The sequence below is a fragment of the Phodopus roborovskii genome, unplaced genomic scaffold (genome assembly GCF_943737965.1).
Source record: "Phodopus roborovskii unplaced genomic scaffold, PHOROB, whole genome shotgun sequence".
Lineage (NCBI taxonomy): Eukaryota > Metazoa > Chordata > Mammalia > Rodentia > Cricetidae > Phodopus > Phodopus roborovskii.
This window is the reverse complement of record NW_026125295.1, coordinates 4,488,954-4,508,547: the sequence shown is the minus strand read 5'-3', so window position 1 is coordinate 4,508,547 and position 19,594 is coordinate 4,488,954. Positions and strand designations below refer to the sequence as shown.

The following is a 19,594-nucleotide window of genomic DNA, read 5'->3' as shown; positions in this document are numbered from 1 at the left end:
GGGAACTCAGGAAATCCTCATCTGCATTTGTGTTTTGGAGCATCTTCAAGTCAGTGAGAGGCAAACCAAAGGGACACACTTTGGGGTGACTTCTTCTGAACTTTCTGACTGCATTTTTACAGAGCACAGCCTCCACACCCGCTTTAGACCTGGTCTCTGTGTCCTGGCTATGCGAACTTTGCCAAGTACTCAATCCAGCTGACCCTCCAATTCTTCCTCTGTAAAGGCAAGATTAGGCTAGTACTTGAGTGGCTTGCTGGAAACCTTAGCCATGATCGTCTGTGAGGTCAGGGTTAGGCTCCGCTTTCATTTTTCTGGACGGTTCATCTGCAGTGCCTGTTTTCCTACAATTAACATACACTGTATTTGTAGGCTGTAACACTCTCCCCAAAGAACATGCTAACACACTTCATGTAAACATGCATAGCTGCAGCCTATTAGCACTGTGGGTCACAGGATAGAAATCTGGGGGTGGGGGGGGAGGATGTTTTATGATTTCTAAAAAGTAGGTGAAGACCTTACAACCCTCTTGTCAGGATGGAGGAAATAGTGGAAACAGACGACTTAGAGGGTAGGGAATTGGCTGTCCAGGCGGACGATGAAGAGTTCAGTCCCTTGGGCAGGAAGGGTTGGGGGAGACTGCTTCTACTAAGCTGTCTCCTGTAGACACACACAGGCACACACTTTCTCTCTAAATTAACTAATTATTATTATTTTTTAAATCCCCAAACGACTCTTCCTTTTTAAAACTCTAACTTACACTTTCTCTTCCATCCTTAGGGAGTGTTTGCCGGTGTCTCATGGTGCCTGGCTGCAGATCAAGGACAAACTGCAGAGTTGGTTGCCGCCTACCACCATGGGATTGAACTCGGGACTTCAGGCTTAGTGTCAGGCCCCTCTACTCCCACCAGTCCCATCATTAACACATAATACTTCGGTTCCCTTCGTAAGTGATTTTATAAACATACAGAAAATTACGGTAACCCACGTTAAAAACGGCATATGAAAATGAAACAATGTCCACTTTTTTTTTTTCCTTTTTGGTGTTTTGAGATAGGGTCTCATTCTGGAACCCACTATGTAGAACATTCTGGCTTCAGATGTGCCCCAGTCCTAACATTTCAGTGTCTCCAGTTCTGGGACTATTGACGTGAACCACCACACCCATCTCAAATAAAATCTCTTAGTTGGACTTCCCTTTTGCAAGCATCCCCAAGGGACGGGCAGGCCCTTGGAAAGTTAAAGTGTTTTCTGTATGGGAAGATGCTTCGGAGCATCTGTGTGCCACATGCATGGGTTTACGATGCTGTGATCTCGCCGCCGTGGTTTCTAGACGATGGGTGTGCCCCCTGCAGTGCCCAATGCAGCCCTCTTCTAATGCACAGGAGACTGGATTAGATCACTATTGTGAAAGGTCCACAACAGTGAAGTCAGTTTGGCGGTGTGTAATTGCTCCACCAAGGAACCAAATGCTGGAACTCACCCTCTAATATTGTAAAGCATGTCAAGCATGTCGTGCACGTGTGTGTGTGTGTGTGTGTGTGTGTGTGTGTGCATGCACGCGCGCACGCGTGTACCTGCATGTGTGCTTGTCCCGCAATAATGCTTTCCTTGGACATGGTGAGGGGTTATTGTGAGGCCAAATCCTAAAGGAGTAGGAGTGTTAGCCTACTCTTGTTCTTGTTTAGGGAAAGGGCTAGGTTGTTTTGTTTTGTTTTGTTTTCTAATTTTTCTCTTTAATCGTTCCACTTGTTTTACTGTTGTTATTGCATTTCATTTGTGGTTTTGCATTTGCTCACCTTTCTTTCATCCTTATTTCCTTTTTTCCCCGGCTTTGACAAGGTCTTCCACTGACTGAACCTTACCAAGAGGACTAGCTGGGCCAGCCAGGAAACCCAAGGATCCATCTCCCTCCTCCTTGAGCTGAGTTCACAAGCCAGTGCCACCAGGCCTGGCTTCACTGGAGTGGTTTCTGGGATCCAGCTCAGGCTTTCCTGCTTGGAGGTAAGTGCTGTCTCCCCATCCTTGGGATGCTTTGACCTGTACTTGTTTTAGCACACGGAGGAGACACTACATCTGTCACACATAGGAGAACTGGACACGCTTGGGGAAAATGAAGAGGACGGAGAGCAGTAGGTTCACTTCTCCTTTCTCAGGAAGGGAAGTGGCATTGCATGTCCTTGCTGAAAGCTCGTCTGCCAGGTTACATAATGCTTTCCCCGGGTTATGAAATACCTAGGTCCCTGAGGTCACTTGCCATTTGATTCCTTGTTACCTCATGTGTTCACTTAGCCACCACATGCCCGAACACACCGCGATGCGTTTAGTGTGCAAACAGCAGCAAGGAAAGGAAAGTATATGGCACCTGCCCTTAAGACATTTGGAGTTGAGGGAGGAATGCCATTGGGAATGGATTAATGAGAACTCATCATGGAATCCAGTTATAGTAAGGGCTGTAAAAGATACCAGACGTGGTGGGTGAACACATGCCTGTAACCTCAGCACTTGAGAGGTGGAGGCAAAGGATCCAGAGTTCAAAGTCAGCCTTAGCTACTTAGCAAGCTGAGGTCAATGAACTACATGAGACCCCGTGTCAAACAAACATGCAAAACATCCTGAAATAAACCCTGAGGGACAGGCATACGTTATGGAGCCACACTCAGATGTGCACATATACTACACACACACACACACACACACACACACACACAGAGAGAGAGAGAGAGAGAGAGGGGGGGGGGAGAGAATCTGCTAAAGATGCATCTGAAACCCCAGTACTGGGGAGGCAGAGACAGGATGTTTGGCTTTTGCTGGCCAGCCAGTCTTCCACCTCCAGGACCAGCGGAAGACTTACAATCTACTCTATACAGATCTGGTCAGAGAGGGGAAGAAAGCTTGCCCACCAGGGGACAAGGCAAGTTCTCACTGAGAAGTCAGGGGTCCACGAGGCAGGCTCCAGAAATGTACCAGACACTGGGAAGAGATTCAGCTACTGCAGGCCGGGCTGTGTGGAGATGGGGGCTCTGGAGCTGCACAAGGCTTTGTTTCTGCCTTCTCAAGTTCGCAGAGCCCTGTGATGCTGCTAAATGTGTTAATGGCAGGGCCTGCACTTTAAAAAAACGCCTTCAGCTCAGCTCTGAGACGCTGAAAGGAAGGGCCCAGAGTGACCCCACTGGAAGGTGAGTGGCCCACAAGATGGATGCTCAAGGGATGCCAGAGGCCTGGAAAGATCTTCCACATGGGAAGATGGGGAATCAGGTTCAGAACTCAGCCTGCAACTGCAAGGCTACCTGTGTGCTGATGTGCCCAAGGGTGACCCTCCCTCACCCCCCCCACCCCCACCCCAGTGTCTGTGCATATACTTCCCTTCACCAGCTGCATGACACACAGGAAGTGCCCTCTTCCTAGAAGACGCATCCAGTAGCGTTGGGTGCTGCTCGAAGACTTAGAGTTCCAGTTTTAACAATTCCACCCCAGGCCTGCCAAAGTCAACTGCAGGGTTAGGGTCTGAGGAAGGCTGTTGGCCTGTGTTCTGAGTGAACCTGGTAGAGTTCGCTGTGTGAGCAGACAGTGGCCCTAAAACCCTCTGTCCGAGCTGGTTGGTTGGTGTCAACTCAACACAAGCTAGAGTTGTCTGAGGGAACAACGCTGAGAAAATGCCTCTATCAGATTGACCTGTAGGTCAATTGGTGATTGGTGTGGGGGGGGGCGTGTCCAGTTCACTGTGGGCGGAGCAACTTTGGGCAGGAGGTCCTGGGCTGTATAAGAAAGCAGGCCGAGTAGGCCACTTCTCCATGGCTTCTGCCTCAGCTCTTGCCTCCAGGGACCTGACTTAGCTCCTGCCTTGCCTTCCATGGATGATGGGCTGTGAGCTATAAGAGGAAATAAACCCTTTCCTCGCCGAGTTCCTCCCACCCATAGTGTTGTATATCAGCAACAAAACCACTAATCCAGACAATGGGCTATTCAGAGCCCCCATCTTTGAGAGCTGGGAGTAGGTTAATCGTGTGTGCTTTCTTATCCAATCAGACACCTGACAGGGGGTGGAGGTTCTATTAATTAACTGCTAAGGTGGCCTGGGGAGACAGTTTGGTCTGTAAAGTGATCGCCACACAAGCTGAGCCACCTCCAGCACCGGCATAGAAAGCCGGATGCCGGGGCAGGAGAGAGCTCAGAGTGGAAAGTGCTTGCTGCACAATCACGAGGACCGGAGTTCAAGCCCCAGCACCCACATAAAGAGCCTGGCATCGCCTTGCATGTGCCCCTAACACCAGTTTTGTGAAGTGGAGACAGGAGGATTGGTGGAGCTGGCTGGCCACCAGCCACGCTTTAGGCTCAGTGAGAGCCCTTGTCTGGGATAAATAAGGTGGGGAGTGACAGAGCTGGACACCTGATACCCTCTGGCCTCCATGTATGTGGCTATGTGCCTGCACCCACACTCACCTGTACACATACACTAAATACATACATGCCACATATACACATGAATTATATGTGTGTGTGTGTGTGTGTACATACACACACATATATATATGTGCGTGTGTAGAGATGCATTTGAAACCCTGGTGCTGCGGAAGCAAAGATGAAGTGATGGATATCTGGGCTTGCTAGCCAGTCAGTCTAGACAATCTTCCATCTCCAGGATCAGTGGGAGACTCATATAAGGCAATGGGCTGGAGAGATAGATCAGCGACTAGGAGCACTTGTTCTTATGGAGATCTGGATTCAGGTCCCAGCTCTTACTTACATTCCTGGACATAGTGGCTCCCAGCCATTGGTGACTTTGTTGTTGTTGTGTTTTTTGAAGACAGGGTTTCCTGTGTAGCTTCGGAGCCTGTCCTGGAACTAGCACATGCATAGCTCGGGGGAAGGAGGGATTTTCTCTGGAAAGCGTGTTCACTCCAGGAAGAAGGGGAATTTTAGGGTACCTTCTTCAGTCAGGTATTTTCTTCCCTCAGCCAAATCATAAAAGAGTGATCACTGGAAATCGAAGCACACCCCACCACCAAAGACACTTTTATTCCTAGGTTCCAGCCTTATAGGCTAAGTCCTGAAAATTTCCCCATCGTGATCACAAGGGTAACTATTTGGCTTCACCCAGCCGACCACGCCCAGGAAATGGTTCTTCCAATGGGAGGCTCTACCCAGGTGCTCATTAAAAATGTAGACACTCCCGGCCCAGAAGTACTGAACCAGAACCTGCATTTTAGCTGAATTCACAACCCAAAATGATTAAGACGCATATAAACGTCTGAGACAAACCCCTGGATTTTGACCTTACAGTAAGAAAGCAGTCTTTTACAACGTGATCGCGCACGCATGCACATAAAACTGAAACCAAGCTCTCATGAAGCAGTGCTTACCGTTACTTTTATGAGGGAAAACAATGTGTCGGGGACTCCAGAGCTACATTTCCCAGTCCCCTCCTTGTTCTCAGCGGAATTATGAAAGCCCTGGGAGGTGTGTGTGTGGGGGGTGCTTGGTGGGGTGTCAAGAAAAGCGGCTTAAGCACTTTCTAGCTTGTTTTGGGAAACGTGCGCTTAGTCACTTCTGAGTTTGAACTTGGAGCCTGGACGTAGGGGGTGGGGGTGCGTGGGAGGGCTGCGAGGGGGCAGCTGAAAGTTTGCAGAGTCCTCGAAGGGGCCTTGATTGGCGGCAGGAGGAAAGCCAGGGCTGGAAGCTGGAGAGGGCTGGGGCTGGAAGGCTCTCGGCGGCGAGAGGTCCTGCCCAGCTGTTGGCGAGGAGTTTCCTGTTTCCCTCCCAGCGCCCGGGTAAAGTTGATGAGTGAGTCACTCGCGCGCACCGACCGACGACACCCCCCGCGCGCGCACACGCTCGCCTGGGGGACGGAGCCCCAGCCTCCTGCGCAGCTCTCCTCGGCCGCCGGGGGCCTCCTCCGGGCCTCCAAGCTCCCCGGATCGCCGGCCACATCTGGCCCGCACCTCTGCCCGGCGCGCTCGGGGCGGCCCAGGCACCCTGAGAGGACGAAGAGTCAAGGCGCAGCCCGGGGTCCCTGAGGCTCGGTTCGCGGCGCCCCAGGGGCCGGTCTATGACGAGCGACGGGGGCTACCATGGGTCGGGGGCTGCTCCGGGGCCTGTGGCCGCTGCACATCGTCCTGTGGACGCGCATCGCCAGCACGATCCCGCCGCACGTTCCCAAGTCGGGTGAGTGAGTGGCCGGGGCGCGACGCTGGGGTTCCACTAGGGCTCCTCGGTCCTCCTCCAACCCCCAGGGCAGCGATTGACAGTCGGCCGCGGGTCCCGGCGGCGAGAGGGCGGAAACGGGAAGTTTGTAGCAGTCCGAGTCGTCCCAGGCCGGCGGGGATCGGAGAAGATCTCTCGCAAGAGAGGACAGTTCACTTGCGGGAGACTTGGGGACGCTCCTGACCCCTTTGTGCGCGCATGAGAGGTTAGGGAGGCCGCGAGGGCCTGCACCCCCGGAAAGGGAAGTTTGAGAAGTTGGGGCTTGGAGGAGTCGCGTCGCAGCAGGGGACTGACTGGCTGCCCAGCTGTTGCACACCTGGGCCGAGTACACACCGACTGAACCAGACTCTCAGTTCTCATTTCTACCACCTCGGCAGGGATTCCGGGCCCCGACTCACTGGAAACAAGTTTGAGAAAAGAACTGATCTCAAATGGCTGTCATCTATCCCCCAGGCCTGCAGGGATGGGGACCCAATAAGGGTGGTCAGTTTGATGGCTTAGAGTAATTTACTGCTTGCCTACTAAGTGCTGGACTCCAAGGTGGTGCCCGGAGTTAAAGATTTCAGTGGTTGTCATTCAGGGGAAACACCTAACCCAGGATGCCCACCGGGTCCCATGGCAGGGGGACAGGGGCTTCCAGTTAAGAAAGAAATTCAGGAACCAGGACTCCTTCCTAAGGGCTTGCCTGGGAAGTGCAGACTCCCTGACATTTTAGCTCAAGAAGTTAGTATTTATTGTTGGAGCTATTTGTGGTCAGGGCCACTATTTGGGCAAGTCACATGACTCTGGGCCTCAGTTTCCCAGTTGTACATACATCTCTGTGGTTCAGTTTGTATACATTTGGCACTCTTTTTATTATTGGCCTCCTGCACCCTTCTCTGCGAGATGGCCAGGGTCGTTTTCGGGTAAGGGAGCTCTTTGCAGGTGTCAGAGTAGGTGAGGCGATTTTAAGAGTTAAGGATGGTGTTGAAAACAGGGAAATTCCCACCAGGGTTCTATAGTTTCTTAAAGTCTGCTTTGGTTTTGCTGGTCTCCATTAAGCTGCAGCTCCAGAAAGTTAAATCCTCTCTAATGTTACCCCGGCGTTGACTGGAGACTTGGCTCCATGGATAAGAGCATTCTCTGTGCAAGCTTGAGGACCTGAGTTCAAATCCCCATATCCATATACAAAGTTGGGTGTGGTCCCTCGTCAACCTCGTGGTGATGGTAGAAGACTGGAGGCCTTTAGAAATGGATGGATGCCAACCTGGCTGTAGGCTGGGTGACAGCCCCAGAGAGAAGGGAATCATGGGAAGACTGAGAGCAGAACACCTGGTCTCCTCCTCTGTCCCCCACCCACACATACGTATAGACCTTTCCCCCAACACACATACACATGCAAACCGTTTTAAAAAGGAGGTTAAAAGCAAACCCCTCTGGATTTGGCTGATGACCATCACACATGACACCCATCCTTTTCTGTGTACACAGAACATTTGCTTTAGACTGGGAAGGAACAAAACTCAGGGGGCCCGGATTTAAGTTTTGTTTACAATGTTAAGATTTGTGATTTTCAAATTCCAGGCTCTGTAGCTCATGAGTCATTTATACACACAGTTTTAAACAATTAGCTGACGGGCCTGGTGGGTCTTTTTAATTTGGCCTTTAAATAGTTTTATAAAACTGAGGCTTTTCACATTTCTGTGGAATTGCCTTTCCAGAATCTTTGGACAATTCATTTTTGAGTTGAACCTAGGTGGCCAAAGTTTTCAAAGATGGTTTAGAGTTGGAAGACAGCTCCCAGGGAGAGGCTGCATGGAATTCCACTTGCCTTTCATTTTCCACAGGAGGGAAGGGTGGCAGGATACTCTGACATGATGGTAAATTATGAAAATAGTTTTCAAGATAGCTTAATGCAAGATAAGATTTGAAGGAACTAGAGACCGTTTACAGAGTCCTAGTCAATCCTTAAAGAAAATTCAATTCAACCCATCTTATGCTTACCAGCCTGCCAGGGGGGCAAGCGATTTCAACACAAGACACATTTGCACTAATCTGTCTGTCTATCTATCTGTATTACTTTTTTTCTCCTGTGTATCTGTGGGTGCTATGTGTGAGCGCTGGAATAGAGTGGGCACGCACTTGGGTGCTCATGGGTGTGGAGGCCAGAGGTTGTTATCAGCTGTCTTCCTCAGTGTCTCTCCCCACTTCATTTACTGAGGCAGTGCAGGGCCTCTAGCTGAGCCCAGAATGCACCGCGTTGGTGCCAGCTTGCCTTGGGGCTAGCACTGCAGGAGGCCCTCTTTCTGGCTGTGTTTGTAGGTGATGGGGATGTGAATTAAGGTCCCCACACTTGCAAGACAAATGCTTTATAAGCTGAGTCAAGAAATGTATTTAGATAAGTTTTAATTAAATATTTTTTGTTTGTGTGTGTGTGTGTGTGTGTGTGTGTGTGTATGTGCATATGTGTGTCTGCTCCTGTGTTGCAGTCATCCAAGGATGACTTTGGGAGTTGGTTCTCTTCCTCTACCATATGAGACCCAAGAATTCAGATCTTGGAACTTGGCTGCAAGCACCGTGACTTGTTGAGCCCTCCTGCAGCCCTCCAAAAATTAAAATGTTTGCTTTTGATGCATTATGTTCACACTTAGTAAATGCTCCAAAATCAGAAATGACTTTTAGAGGAAAACATACCCGGGAAGCATCAGACCTTAGAAAATATGGTTTTCATTTCTGAGGTGCCACAGAAGGGCCCTTACAGGGGACCAAACCTTGGTCCGGTGTCCCAGGGCTCACTGGTCCTTACAGGCTTTTGAAGGTCCAACTCACCTTGTCCAGGTCTGGGACCAGAAATCTTTGAGTCCTGGGGATTAATCTTTGGGCCGGCTTTCTTCCCACTCCCCATTTCCACGTTCAGGGCATTTCCTTTAATGACATCTCCTGTTGAACAAGTGGCTTTAATTTGGTGCCTCTGTTTTGACTTAGCGCCCCACATTGAGGACCCCTTATTAGATGCCACCGCTGTAGGTCCTCCGTGACATCTGCATCTATCTGTTTCGTCCTTCTTCTGCCACCAACCTGCCTTCTTTACAGTTCTCTTTTCATTTGTGAATTTTTATGTTAAAATTTGGCGTTATTTATTCCATACTCATGGCTGTGTGAGGCGTGAGGCAGCTGTTCCTATAGACAAACAGGAGAGTGAAGCTACTACAGGTGTCCACGGAGAACAGAGTGTGTTACATCCCCTGGAGCTGGAGTTACAGATGGCTGCAAGCCTTCCAGTGTAGATGTTGGGAGTGGAACCCGGGTCCTCTCCAGCAGCAGGATGTGATCCTAACAGCAGAACAAGCTCTCTCCAGCCCCTGGGAACATCTCTATTTCCTGAACATTAATGATACCTCATTAATGCTATCTTCCAAAGTGCCTAATTATTCTTCTTTCTTCGCTGTATTTATTGAACATCTCCTTCTTAGCATCAGTTCTCAATCAGTGAGCCCTGACTGACCCTTTCCCAGGGGTGGCATATCAGCTAGTCTGCCTATCAGACATTTACATTATGATTCCTAGTAGTAGCAAAATTGCAGTTATGAAGCAGCAAGGAAATAATTTTACGGTTGGGGTCACCACACCTGAGGAACTGTATTAAAGGGTTTCAGTATCAGGAAGGTGGAGAACACGTATGTAGAGGGATAGTAAGACCCAGAGGAGCCTGCCCCAAATGAGTGGGACAGGCCCATCCTTCCTCACTTTGTTTCTCTGAGCTCATACCTGCATCGTGGTGTCTCAGACAGAGCACCGACACATCAGGGGCTTGCTTAGAGCACTGTCTCCCATACCTCCATTCCTCATGTTTTGTGGAATGCACCAGGAGGGTGCACACCTTAGAGATTTCCTTCCCGGTGCCTCTGTGTGTGTGTTTCTAATTGCTGTGTTCTTACTTTACCATCTCTGTCTGGTTGAAGTCAGCCAGAAGACCTGCAGACCTCATGGTTCCTGTTACACAAGCTGCACCAAGTCTGTCCGGCCTGTCTTTCTGTTGGATGGGCCAGAGTTGGAGTGAGGGCTCCACACTGCACGTTAGGTTGCCTTGGCTTCCAGTCCTGCCTCTCCCGTACTGGCTATGCGATCTGTGAGTCCTTTGCATTCATGGTGTAAAACTGGGATGATGGTAGGGTGGATAAAATAATACTTTCAAGTGCTTAGCCCCATGTCCACGCCCCACAGACGTCAGGTCTGTTCATTATTAACGCTTCAGTCACACCTGGCAAAGGCCTCACTGACCACGTTCATTCTGACTTTGCGTCCTACCAAGGCCTCCAGCTTCCCAGGCCTCAATCTAGGCTCTCGGCTGCTGCTCCTCCATTCACTTTCTGCTGCCTCTCTTTGGAAGTCCTGTCCAACCATGTTTTCCCATCTTTGAAGACCTACCTACCTTGGGCCTTGTAAGGAAACCTGCTTTGGGTGTGCCAGGTGGGCCAATTGTCTCTTTCTCTGCTCTCTCTCTGCCCCTAAGAGTCATCTTTGTGTGATTCCCTTGTCCACTGAGATTTGCAGCCCCTCAAAGGCAAGCAAGTGCTGTTACTCAGAGACGGATGTCCAGGGTTGACCCAGGCTGACACATGATTTTTTCAGGAAGGACTGAGCTGAGCCCTCTTCATCCTGCTGGGAAAGTGTGACAGGGACACAGTCTTCACTGCCTAGGCTTTCCCCGCTGTGTTAGCTTTGGTCTCGAATGATTGGAGTATCTAATCAGTGAGGCTTTAGGTTTGGCTCTGCAGAACCTGCAACTGAACCCAGAGCTCTATGCACGCCCCATCCCTCTCTCTACTGCCCCAATCAGCCTTAAATCCCCTGGGCTAAAGCAGCCCTCCAGCCTTCATTGCCTTGGCTTCAGCCCTTAATAACCAGGTCCCCAGGCCTGGGCCTCCAGGCTCAGCGTGGCTATTTCTATGCTATGTAATTGGTTCCTATATTCTGACCAAAGACAGAAAAAGATGCTTTGACTTTTGACATATTCTTAAACTAGTATAAAGGGTTCCAAACCATGACACTTTGGAACATTTTCACCTATAAAATTAACCCCGTGAAAACTAGATTCTCTCTCTCTCTCTTTCTCCCTCCCTCCCTCCTCTCTCCCCGTTCCTTCCTCCTCCCTCTCTCTTTGTTTTTTCAAAGCTTGCAGAAAGGAGACAGTAACTGCAAAATTCGGGGAGCTGTGAATTCAGGGTGCTGTTTGTTTGTTTTTGAGACATGGTCAAACTCTGGCCTGGTTTGGTCTGGCATTTACTGTATAGCCTGGGCTGGCCTCACACTGGTAGCAACCCTCTTGGCTTAGCCTCTCAAGAGCTGCTATTACAGGCATGAGGCCATCGTGAAATGAATGTTTACCTTTATTAGTCCACCCAGGCTTTGTGTTTTGCTGTCTGAACACTGTGTCTCAGGGAAGTATTTCCCTCTAACACCAGCTGCCCATCACACAGCATCCTGGGGATCATTTAGGTCAGATGCAAACCACCAAGGCACTTCAGAACAGGCAGCATGCAACTGTACTTCCTGTCCCCCCGCTTGGCATATTCAGCCACGTGCTGAGAAAACGTTTACTCCTGACACCTGGCCAGGCTCCCTGCTCCAGCTCTTAGGGATCCAGCTCTTGGATGGTTGAAGTCGTGGTTTTCGGAACCAGCCCGAGCAGATGAGCAGTAGCAGCACAACGCCCACAGCTTGTTTTGCATTGCCCCGCCTCCTCCCTCCCACAGGTGCTTGTGGCCTCCGACGGGGGCAGAGGGCAGTTGATCACTGCCTTTCTGTGTGGGGAGTGCTGAGGCGTTTAGGAAGCTACACAGACACCTGGGCTCACCTCGAGGAGCAGTTAGGGAGATGTGTGACATTGCTTATTTAATTTAATCATAGAAGGAGACCAAAAGGTCATTCTTACAATCCTCTATTGGATGGAGGTTACTCATATTCATTTAAAGTGTGCGTGTGTGCGCACATGCGCTCGCAGGAGTGAGTGCCTGTGTAAGAGAAGCTGGAAGGGCCAAAGAGATGTCATATTTGAGAGAGAGGAACCTTCCCACCTCAGGTGCCGTGGGTGTGTTGCTTCTGATGGGGTCACCTGCTTTTGGGATCTGCCACCTTTCCCGAGATTTCATTTTGTACTTCTTATGCACGTTCGCTGTACATAGTAGTGTGTGGTACTATGGAAATATGTTGTACCTCTTGAGGACCTTTGGACCACAGTGTCTTGTACACAGATACTTTACAGTTCCCGGCCTGACAGTAGCATCATGGGAACCAGGGTGACCCGGGCTTTGATATTCATAGCAACTCAGCTGCATCACATTCTATAGAATTTATTGTAAAATTCAAGCTCCAAGCATATGGGACCGTCACATAGGCCCAGGGCACAGACAACTGCTGATGACTGAAACAGAATAGATTTGACCTGACTTAATGAAGATGGAAAATCTTCCTTTGGAGGTTCCAGCTCATTGAAAGCCTGTAGCGGGGGAAGATGCTCTTTTACACTGTACCTTGATGAACTGTGACATGTTCTGACCTGAGTCCTCCTTCTCCCTCCTCTCCTTCTCTTGAGGAAGCGCAGGCTGTCCTCAAACTCACTATGTGGCTAAGGTTGACCTTGAACTCCTGATCATCTTACCTCTAGCTTCTGAACATTGAAACTACAGTCATGCAGTACTACTCCTGATTTATGTGGTCTTGGGATGGAACACAGAGCTTTGTGACTGTAAGCAAATGCTCTATCAAGTGAGCATCCAAATGCCCACCTCAGAGCAACTGTCCCCTGGGCTGAAGCAGACTCAACCTCTGGCCTCCTGCCTGGGTTCTTATGGGTGACCTGGCATCTCTGTGTGTTGTTCCTAGGCCTGGAGCTATAAGCCATCAGAAGGAATTAGCTGCAAGGCAAGAACTTGTGATTGGTGAGATACTATCTGGGAAAGATCAGGCATGCAGGCTCTCCCTCTCTTTATCTGATGAAATATTTTCTTTCAAATTCTTTCAGTACTGCAACTAAAATATGAGGCTGGTATATGAGCAAAAGGAACCCATGTCCTCAGGCCATGCCCATAGGGAGGGATACTCTTTAGATTTCTGACCCTTCCTCTGCTCCTTTTATGATCATGTTTTGGGTATCTGGATTGCCAATTTTTTTTTTCCCCAAACCTACATCTGCAACCTGCAAGGATGCTTGGGTCATTTTTTTTTTTTTAAGACCTTCCTGGCCTCTGATTGGACACCTTATAATTTACAGGGGATAGGGAATGAAACATGGGGGAGGGGCTGGTAGGGAAGAGGAGGGAAGAGAGGAGAGAGAAGAGGTCATTGGAAGACATAATTCTCCAGCTCTGTGTCTTGCTTTTAAATTTTTATTTATATGTACATCTGCATGCTGGTATACACATGTGCACACAGGTGCCTGTGAAGGCCAGAAGAGGGTCCGATGCCCTGGAGCTGTCTGATGTGGATGCTGAGAACTGTACTTGGGTCATTTACGGAGCAGCCCATGCTCTAACTATCAAGCCATATCTCCATCTCCTCATGACTGAACAGGCCATGGAGAGGAAGACAAGAGGTCAACGACAGCTCCCATTTCCAGGGATGGTCTTTTTGAGCAAGGAAGATATTCTAAAGTCCAACCAGGTCCTCCAAACTTTAGGGAGGTTATTTGTCAGTCAAGGTACAAGGGGGAAGGATTCATTTTGCTCTGCAGTGTGTTGGTTTGGTTTGTGACTTTACTCATTTTGTTCCATGGCATTCTAATCCCAGCCCTTCCAGTGTCTGGGTGGGCTTGACATGAGCCACATTCCTCTGCAGAAGAATGGGCAAACGTTACATCTGCTCACGGCATCCTGTTTTCCTGCAGCAGAGAATATGCCCGTTAATGAAAGCTAGGAGCCTGGTGGTCTCCTAGGGTGAGGAAAGCTGGGGTCAGCTGTGTTATTGCAGGAAGGAGGGCTCAGTCTGCCAGGCTTGTTCAGTAGCAGCAGCTACCAGAGTTTACAAAACCTTGGTTTCATCTCCTCCCCACACTCAGATCATTAGCACAAGGCAAATGAGTTTTTCTGGTGTTATGAATACTTCTTTTGAGCAACCCATCGCTTCTCAAGCATTCTTTAAAACTGAGGGCAGTTTAGAGAACTGAAATCCTTTCCCCTGCTCCAAGCCACAGGACTGGTAAAAGCACAGTTTGGAGAATTCCAAGTTTGACTGAACACTCACATGTCTCAAGGACAGTAAGGGGAGCTCTTCATCTAGTAAAGATCTAAACTTTTTTAAAAGATGGGTTGATTTTGAGGTGGGTCATTCACTGATGCCTGTGAAGGACTGCCTTCTCCCCCAAGCTCTGTGACCTACGTCCACACAGAGAGATGTAGTTGTTCTGTACACCTGGTAACAGAGGGATCTGGGATCTTTGTGGACACAGTTACTAACCACGGCAGGAGCTCGCTGAGATCATCCTATGGACCGAAACATTGCTAAGATCTCCCCGTATGTTAGGAAATAATAATGACACCTTTCAGGTGGGTTTTCTTATTATAGTCTCTTAGTTAGGTTTCCATTGCCGTGATAAACACCATGATCAAAAGCAACGTGCCAAGGAAAGAGCTTATTTTCCTTATATCTTCCTGTCACAGTTCATCGTCAGGGAAGTCAGGGCAGGAACTCGGGGCTCTTAAGAACCTGAGGCAGGAGCTGGTGCAGAGGCCATGGAGGGGTGGGTGCTGCTTACTGGCTTGCTCCCCATGGCTTTCTTATAGAACCCAGGACCACCAGCCCAGAATGGCACCGCCCACAGTGAGCTGGAGCCTCCCACATCAGTCTTCAACCAAACACTCCAGGCTTGCCATAGGGCGACCTGGAAGCATTTTTTCTCAATTGAGGCCACCTTTCCCCAAATCACTTCAGCTTGTGTTTATTTGACGTGAAAACTAGCTAGCACATATATTAAGTCTTTGAAAGGATTTGGTTTGGGATCTGAGCCCACAGCTCTTATGGAGTACTGATTCTATATTGTCTCATGCCAACAACAGTTTTCCACCCGTGAGAAGACTCTAAGAGTTAAGAGAAACAGGTTTCTACCGCATCAGCATTTAAAATAACTATCCTATTTAAATTCCTTAGTGAAATAAAATGAGGTCTGATCCATGTACCATGTATGACACGCCTGGCAGATGGCCTCAAGGTGAACATGCACAGTGCACAGCTAGTGACGAGCGCTCAGCTGTCATGGAGGAGTTATACACCAGGAACATTAGGTAGATGTAGTAAGGCAGGTGCTGTACTGCGAAGGACTCGGGAGTTCATGGCTGTATTGAGGATACAGGGGTAAATCCAGCAGGATTTTCCAGGAAGCGTTTTGAAGGTAACCTTAAGTCTTTTGTCTGGTAGAAGCCAAGTTCCTGGCCTGGCATTATGGCCAACAAGTATCATCAACGCAAACAATAATTAAGAAACTTTCCAAGGGTTTTGTTTTTCTACTGGATGTTTTCTTAAGTCTGGAGGCAAACCAAAATATGTATATGGTATTATCTGGAGGCAAACCAAAATATGTATATGGTATTACCTGTGATGAATTATGAAATGGAAAGGTAGTTTTGTAAATTACTAAGGAATAAATAATCGAGAGGTTGGAGACATGGCTCCAAGACTGCTCTCCCAGAGGACCCGAGCTCAGTTCCCAGTACACACTTAGGACACTAACAAAGGACACCAGATCCAGTGAAATCTGACACAGTCTTCTGTCCTCCATGGGTTTTTCATTCACATGAGCATACCCACACAGACACACGTGCATACACATAAATGAAAGTATTCATTTTGAAAAATAATGAATGATAAATTCTTGTTTGGGTCTTAGAGAAAGGACAGAGGATTTTATTTTATTTACAATAGAAGATATTACAAGATTGTTGGGTAAGGTGATCAAAGAGCTTACACAGAATGTAGGAAAAATATTGAGAAGTTTGTCAAACCACGAGTGGACAAAGAGACTTGGTTTTGAAAAAGATTTCTATTTGTACATTGTATAATACCATGCTAATAATTCTAAATAAATACTCACTCTCACAGCCAAATTTCTATTCTTAGTAGTGTGTTGGTTTCTTAACAGAGTGCCTCTAAAACATATAAACATCACCTTCCTCAAGACTTGAAGCTGTCCCTAATGATAGGGTTCACTCCCTGGTTTAGGAGATAGAATTAAGAATGCCTCCCCTTTCCCACCCACCCCACCCCCCACCCCGCCCCTGCTGCAAACAGACTGAAGTCTGCACTATGGCTTCACCAAACAAAAATCTTCTCATTCCCCCTCGGGTCCAGCTGAAACCCTTCATCACTTGCCTCATTTTCTAGTCCCGTGCCAAGGAGACACGAAGTTGGAAATGTGTAATTACCACAAGACCTTGTTCTTAAATGAAAGGTAACCCAGAGCTGACCCTTCTTTTGAGATCAGAGTGACAGACGACAGTTGGGGACCGGAGGCACCAGGCACAGGAAGGTGTCCCAGCAGAGCTGCTAAAGTGCTATCTTCCCTCCCCTGGGGCTTGTCTTTGTTGGTGGTGAGAGTTAGACCAGAAGAGTCTCTCTCTCTCTCTCTCTCTGTGTGTGTGTGTGTGTGTGTGTGTGCCGTGCACATGTGCATGCAAGTGTCAGGGAATGGGGACCAGGTGCATGCTGACCACAGTGCATGTGTGGAGGTCAGAGGAAACCCTAGGAGTTGGTTCTCTCCTTCCAGCTGCATCTCCTCACGGTAGGGCTGCTGTCTCCCTCTTTTGCTGCAGCACCACAGAGGTCCTAAAATTCAGACTCTAGGGTTGCTAGGGGCTAGGTAAGGGCTTTGTGTCCCCTGTCCCAGCAGGGTTCTTTTGTTGCTGTTGTTGTTTTGTTCTGTTTGACAGCGTCTCTCTTCCATTAGGAAATTGCCAATTTGGCTTGGGTCCAGGAAGCCTCCCTCTCCCTTCCCAGTCCTGAGATTACAAGTCTTCACTGTGCCTGGTTTTTAAAAAGGTTCATTTTCATTGATTTTAGTATGTGTGGGTGTGTGGGTACCATGAAGGCCAGAAGCATTCGATTCCCATGGAGTTGGTATTGTCGGCAATTGTGATCTGCCCAGCAATGGTGCTGAGAATCAGACACGGGTCCTCTCCGAGAATGGCACACACGGTTCTTGCTGAACCATCTCTGTCCCCATGCCTGGCGTTTTGTCTGGGGATCCAAACTCAGGTCCTTCTGTGTTAGGATCTTACCCACTTTGCTACCTCACCAGTCCCCTGAAACATGTAATTCTTTATGCTAATAGGGAAATTTACCAAAGTTGACTTAGAAAACAGTTATTAAGTCCTGAACTAATCCAAATAGAAAACTACCCAAATCCTCACAGGTCATACCATTTCCCTGGAGTTTTAAATTAGCTATTATTAAGGAAAAGAATTTAAAATGTATTACTGTGGTTATTTTAAAAATTCCCTGTTGCAGGTGTGTGAATGACATATTGTGGAAATAATGGGTTTGCTTCAGCTGGAACTCATGCCTGAGTCTAGACAGCCTGACTTGGTTTGGTAGTAATGTTGTCTCTTTTTGGTCAGTTAGAGTGTTTGGTTCTGATCTTCCCTTGAGTGGGAAAAATGTCCATCAGTCTTGAAGGAGACCCAAGGAGTGTCTATGTGCCTTGGGTAGGAAAGGAAATGTGCTTGGGTATAATTAGTGTTCTGTTGCCCTTCAGAGATGGTTCCGTCGCTTTCCTTAAAATACTCTTAGAGAAGACAGACATTGCCATGGCCTGGCAGCTTCTAGACTGCTGTTTTAGGTAGGGAGGAGCTGCTGAGACCTGTAATTGCATTTCTGTTTGGTTCGCAGGCAGAGAGTATGGATATTTTGGTGTGTGTGTGTGTGTGTGTGTGTGTGTGTGTGTGTGTGTGTGTGTGAGAGAGAGAGAGAGAGAGAGAGAGAGAGAGAGAGAGAGAGAGGGAATATCTGTGGGCAGGTGCACTTCACAAGCATGTGAAGGTGGAGGCAACCTTGGTTATCATTCTGCAAGCACCATCCACGTTGTATTTTTGAGGCAGGGTCTCTCACTATCCTGGCTGCACAGTGAGTGCCAAACATCCACAAGTCTCTACCTCCCCAGTGTTGTATTATAAACGTGTGCTACCTAAATGCCTCCAGGGGTACAGAGGGTCCATTTTCTTTAAGGGTGTGGCTCCTGGTAGTTAGTTCAGCCACACTCCAGTGGATGGCCCCACACCCAGATGTATGTGGGTAATGAAAATAAATTTGTTAAAAAGAGAGCATGAAGTTGGGGGATAAGGAGGACGGGGTAGATATGGGAGGATTTAAGGAGAAGATTTGGGATCTGTGTGATCAAAATACATCGTCAATGAATTAGTCAAAATATTTATGTGATAAAAGAAGGAAACATTTAAAAATGAACAAATAACAAAAGAAACCCAAATGCATACCACCCTCTCCAGCGTTTTACATGGTGCTTCATTACAACTCAGGGCCTCACATTTTTGAGATGAGTAATTTATCCACAGAGCCACCTTCCGTGGTCCCCATTCTCAGGGTCCCTCTCATCACCTGCTTTTCTCTTCTGAAGTGCAGGGGGCAGTCTGTCTGCTGTCCTTTCTCTGTGTCCTCTATCTGGGGCCTTGCTTATTCTACAGCCCTCAGCAGCCTCCTCCCACGAGTTCAAATCTTGAGCCCCAAGAGCTTTGACACTGAGCATAGTAGGTGTCTGTTTCTAATCCCTGGTGGCAACTAAAGGTTTTCTAATACTCAGTATTCCTTGCGGTCCAGCAGATTGGCGTCCCCAGTAATCTTGAGCCCTTCCCCACAACCTACAACCTCAAGAGTTTGTGACTGTCAGGATACAACAAAAGCATTTACCATGAGGAGTCTACTTGTCTGCTGTGATTTCAGTAGTCCACACAGGCTGCATCGATCACTCCAAAAGAAGAGGGTTCTTGGGGAGCTGTCCCCAGTGTCACCAATGTCTTTCACAAAGTTTGCAAGCCACCACACTAGGCCTGGCAGGGACTGTGTCCTGGCCAGTCAATTGAGGCAGTTTTCCTTCACTGTAGCCTCCCTAGGCTTTCCAACCGCCAAATGCCCATCTCACCGAAGAATTTGATTCTCTGTGGAATGCACGCCATTAGTCATGTGACATCATCAAGATCTGCCTTGATATATGTAGAGTTCAAGCCACGCTGGGCTCTTTGTAGCACGGCATCCCTTACGATGTGTGGCATCATCCTTTGTGCCCAGTGCCAAGTTTGTGCAAGCCCAACAAATTATAAATTAATGAGAGCTGTTTGGGAAGTTGGTTCTCCCAGTGCCTTAGTATCGTTACTTTTGAAATTATTTATTGATTTACTTACATGATTTATGT

The 19,594-nt window shown here is 48.3% G+C and overlaps 1 protein-coding gene across 2 annotated transcripts in view; it reads left to right on the top strand.

Annotated features, from left to right (window-relative positions):
- The first annotated feature begins 5,638 nt into the window (after positions 1–5,638).
- Tgfbr2 (transforming growth factor beta receptor 2) overlaps positions 5,639–19,594 on the top strand; it is an 87,473-nt gene continuing 73,517 nt past the window's right edge. Inside the window, exon 1 of one of the 2 annotated variants that reach the window (XM_051202046.1) lies at positions 5,639–6,165. In XM_051202046.1, coding sequence (XP_051058003.1) covers positions 6,072–6,165 — 94 coding nt within the window. In that variant the 5' untranslated portion in view covers positions 5,639–6,071. The remainder of the gene's footprint in view (positions 6,166–19,594) is intronic. The other variant, XM_051202049.1, reaches the window with a different exon arrangement.